This window comes from Phytophthora infestans, genomic scaffold (genome assembly GCF_000142945.1).
Source record: "Phytophthora infestans T30-4 supercont1.337 genomic scaffold, whole genome shotgun sequence".
NCBI classification, from domain to species: Eukaryota; Oomycota; class Peronosporomycetes; order Peronosporales; family Peronosporaceae; genus Phytophthora; species Phytophthora infestans.
Window position 1 is genome coordinate 48,232 of NW_003303422.1, and position 4,218 is coordinate 52,449.

A 4,218-nucleotide genomic window follows, 5' to 3' on the forward strand; every position below is an offset into this window, starting at 1 on the left:
TATGTAACATGGGGCACACTGGATTGTACCCCGTTACACCGTCGGTGAGCTGTCACTTGGCACGGGCTCTCGGCGAGAATTCAGCCGCTGGAATTGCAGTAATCAGGCCGTGACTACTTCTAGGGTTAAATTAAATTAGCGCTTTCGAAAAACTAGAAAAGGTTGGAAGGTAGCGACGGCGTCGCACAGCGACAATGTATAGTGGAAGGATCGCACGCGAATGCATAGAGAGACAATGCTGAAGCGGAATAAGGTAAATGCCATAATCGCAGGCTAAATGGATATCTCACAATTGCTGGATTTTACTGATAATCGAGAGTTTTGCTTTGATTACTTTCTATCTTTAGTCCATTCTCTGCATGTACAAGTAAGAAGTTTGATGAAGCACAGTTCCATTCACCGACTTGCACTGCTGTCGGCACCCTAGATGCATCGCACAACCCCAGTCGACACTTGGTCGTCCAATTCCAGGTCTTTCGCGAGTGGCAAGTTGCGCTTGCTTCACCGTGCGATCCTCGCGCTTCAGAGACCAGATGGCCACATTCAACTGGAATTCCCTGCAGAAGATGCCATCGACCTGCAAACGCTACGAGTAAACACTCCTGAAGTGCAAAGCGGATCATCCGATTCCCCAAGTCGTGAACAAGACGCAGTCTATAAGAAGCCAGCAGCCAAATGCGTCGATACCCGCTTGGTCTCAGTTCCACCTTTGATGAATATCTGTATCCTCATTGTGGGCACACGAGGTGACGTTCAACCGTTCTTGGCCATTGCACAACGACTTCAAAGAGATGGCCATCGAGTACGTTTAGCCACCCACGCAGTATACAGAGAATTCGTAATGACCCACGGCGTTGAGTTCTACCCATTGGGAGGAGACCCAAAAGAACTAGCTGCTTACATGGTCAAGACCGGTGGCCACCTCATTCCAACCAAAATCGAGACGCTTACGACAGACGTACCAAGAAACAGAGAGATGATCAACGAAATTGTACTCTCCACGTGGCCGGCTGTATCCGATGCAGACCCTGACGGTGGGGGGCCAGGTGTTCCAGGCCCACCATTTCGAGCCCAGGCTATCATTGCAAATCCAGTTTCGTATGGACATATTCACGTCGCTGAACGTCTCAGTGTACCGCTCCACATCATGTTCCCACAACCTTGGGCTCCTACGATGGCGTTCCCACATCCGCTGTCGAATTTAGCGTACACTGGAAATTGGCGAAAGAGGAATTTTCTCTCCTACAAACTCGTGGATCTCATCATGTGGCATGGAACCGAGGGAATGATCAACGAATTCCGAACGGAAGTTCTGAAGCTGCGTCCAATCCGCAATGGTGATCTTGGCTCCGAGTTGCTACTGGACCTGAATATCCCCCACGCTTTCATGTGGAGTCCTAAGCTCGTACCGAAACCTGGAGACTGGGGTGGCCTGAACGATGTAATTGGTACTGTTACGCTGAAAGAAGCCGCATGCGTCTATTCTCCATTTCCAGAGCTTGAAGCATTCTTACGAGATGACGGAGGTCCAATTTTTGTCGGCTTTGGCTCCATGATTCTAGCGAATCCTCTGGCAACCACGAAAATGATCATTGAAGCTGCTAAACAAGCCAACGTTCGTGTCCTGATCCAGTCGAGCTGGAGTGATATGGCTGGTGATATTGAGATCCCAAGCAACGTCTTCTTTGTTGGAAATTGTCCTCACGACTGGCTCATGCCCAGAGTATCTGCTGTAGTTCATCATGGCGGTGCCGGTACTACTGCTGCGGGCCTACTAGCTGGTAAACCAACCTTCATTGTGCCATTTTTCGGAGACCAACCGTTCTGGGGCCAAGCTGTTGTAAGTGCTCGAGTGGGGCCTCTCCGTGTCCTATAACTCAACTCACGACCGAAATACTACGCAAGGCTTTCGTGGATCTAGCAAACCCGGAGCTGCGTGAACGAGCTGAAGTGATGCAGCGTATGATGCAGCAGGAAGATGGTGCTGAAGAGGCTGTGCGCAGTTTCTACCGCCATCTCCCGACCCAGGATATGTGGTGTGACTTGGATCATCAGCGTATTGCTTCACAGTGGAGTGTTCATGACCGGATCAAGCTTTGCGATCGCTGTGCATTTGTTGTGAGAGAGCGTCAAGGCAAAAAACATCGAAGGTTTCTGCGATACAACGCTGTCGACTACTCTGCTCGAGGGCCAAGCTCGTTGTTGACAGGAGTAGCCACTGAGGTCATCGTCTTCGCACACGAACTGACCGGGGCGTTTATTGGTGTCTTGGTACAACCAGCAAAAGGATTGATCAAAGGAGGAGTCATTGGCGGAATCAAAGGAACCGTGGCTGGAGTCTACTATTTGCTGGTGAGACCGGTTCACGGAGTTCTGCTCCTCGCAGATCATGCAGCTACAGGAAAAAAAAAACGCGAATCGAGAAGAAGGGCATCGCAAATTGAACAGTGTGTTCGACCGACATTTAATGGCGGCACTTGGAGCAGAAAATGGATTTGTTGACACCTTCTGCTTGGTAGTTGGACCGAATGCTGTTGACGTCGTGATTTTTGTGCGACGTAAAGACCGTGAAAAGATGCTGAATCACCTACAGCACACCGTTAAACGCCGCTATCGCGTTCGCTACGAGGCTTTATTAAAAGCAGAAAGGGTCCAACGACGTACGCAACAGAAGGAAGGTGTGCTATTTACCGCTCGTGCGGAGTCCCAGTGTCAGTACAACCAACCATTGCAAGAACTGCCTAGCAATGACATTGCGCTTCTCGATGTGGACTCAATAACTAGCGCTGCTAAATACGGGGGTACGGACACCAGCAAAGCCTCAAACATTGAACTGCAAACTGCAAAGCTTACTTCGAGGGGTGCTGTGGAGATATCGTTGGACTTGTGGGGCGAATCGGCCGACGTAGTCGGACCGTCGATCGTTGCTGAATGGGAAGCGTATTCAAGTTCAAAGAAGACGCCGGAAACAGGGCAAGGAGTGCCACTCATGAATATCTGTCTCGCTGCTATCGGTACCTGGAATAATGGAGTGAAGCAGTTTGTAGCTATCGGGATCAAACTTAAGGACCAGGGACATCGTGTTCGGGTTGCATCCAATGAACGGTTTCGCTCCGAGATCATGTTACGCGGTTTGGAGTTTTATCCACTCGCTGGAGCACCCGAGAGTGTTCAAGATTTTGCCAAGTTTGTGCACGAAAGCCAAAACGCAGCGCGGGCGGCAACTTCTGGTCGTCTCGGTACAGGCGCCATTCAAGCCTTCAAGGAGCTTATTTACTCGCTGTGGCCGGCAGCCTACGGATCCGATCCTCAAGGTGGTGGTGCTAACATCCCTGGGCGTCATTTTCGAGCCGATTCACTCTTGTGGCATCCACTGCTTCTTGGTCACGTTCACGTAGCAGAACGACTTGGGATTCCACTCCAATGTGCGAGCTTGGATCCTCTTTCACCGACATATTGTTTCCCTCACCCTCTGAGCTCCATCAACGGCATTGAACCGACAATCAGGACCTTGTGTCAGAGTAACTTGATGACGTATGGGGTGGTTGATACCACTCTATGGCACGGGGGCGTCCAAGAAGTCTTGACCCAGTTTCGCGCCTTCATCGGGCTCAACAAACGATGCGATCTTCCTGATCCGCTGGTTCGATGGGAGATTCCTCACATTTATCTCTGGAATCCTGCTTTGCTGCCGAAGCCTCTGGACTGGGGAGCTGAGCTGTCAGTTGTGGGTCATGTGACGCTCGGACCTACGGACGGTCTTAGCCGAAAACGAGGAAAGAAGCGCGAAAAAGAGGACAAGCGATTCATGTGGCCTGACGAACTTGCTAAATTCGCATTCCAGACGTCAACCCTGCCAATCATCTACTTTGGAGTCTCTACGCGGCTGATGACAACCGACGATCTGGACGAGTTACTGCGGAAGATTGACGCTGCAGCCACTACCCCAGCTTCCTAAGTACGCATCATCTTCCAGACCCGCGAGGTAGGCGATAAGACGCGAGTACCCTACCAGTCTGCCAACGTCCTCCAGATTGCCAGCGGTGTCCATTATACACGTCTTTTTCTAGAAGAAAACGTATTTGCAGCAATCCATTGGGGAGAACCAGACATCACTGCTGAAGCTCTCTCGGCTGGCAAGCCGGTGGGCGTTTGTGGTGCTCACTCATTGCAGAACTTTACTGCGTGTGTGTGTCAGCAGGCCCAAGTGGGTCTGCC

At 50.9% G+C, this 4,218-nt stretch overlaps 1 protein-coding gene across 1 annotated transcript; it reads left to right on the plus strand.

Moving 5' to 3' along the window:
* Positions 1–427: 427 nt before the first annotated feature.
* On the plus strand, positions 428–3,958 carry PITG_21507 (sterol 3-beta-glucosyltransferase, putative; the record flags this gene model as incomplete). Its single annotated transcript, XM_002894928.1, has 3 exons — positions 428–1,754; positions 1,922–2,352; positions 2,594–3,958. The coding sequence occupies 3 exons, from the start codon at positions 428–430 to the stop codon at positions 3,956–3,958; spliced, it is 3,123 nt and encodes a 1,040-aa protein (XP_002894974.1).
* Positions 3,959–4,218: the final 260 nt, after the last annotated feature.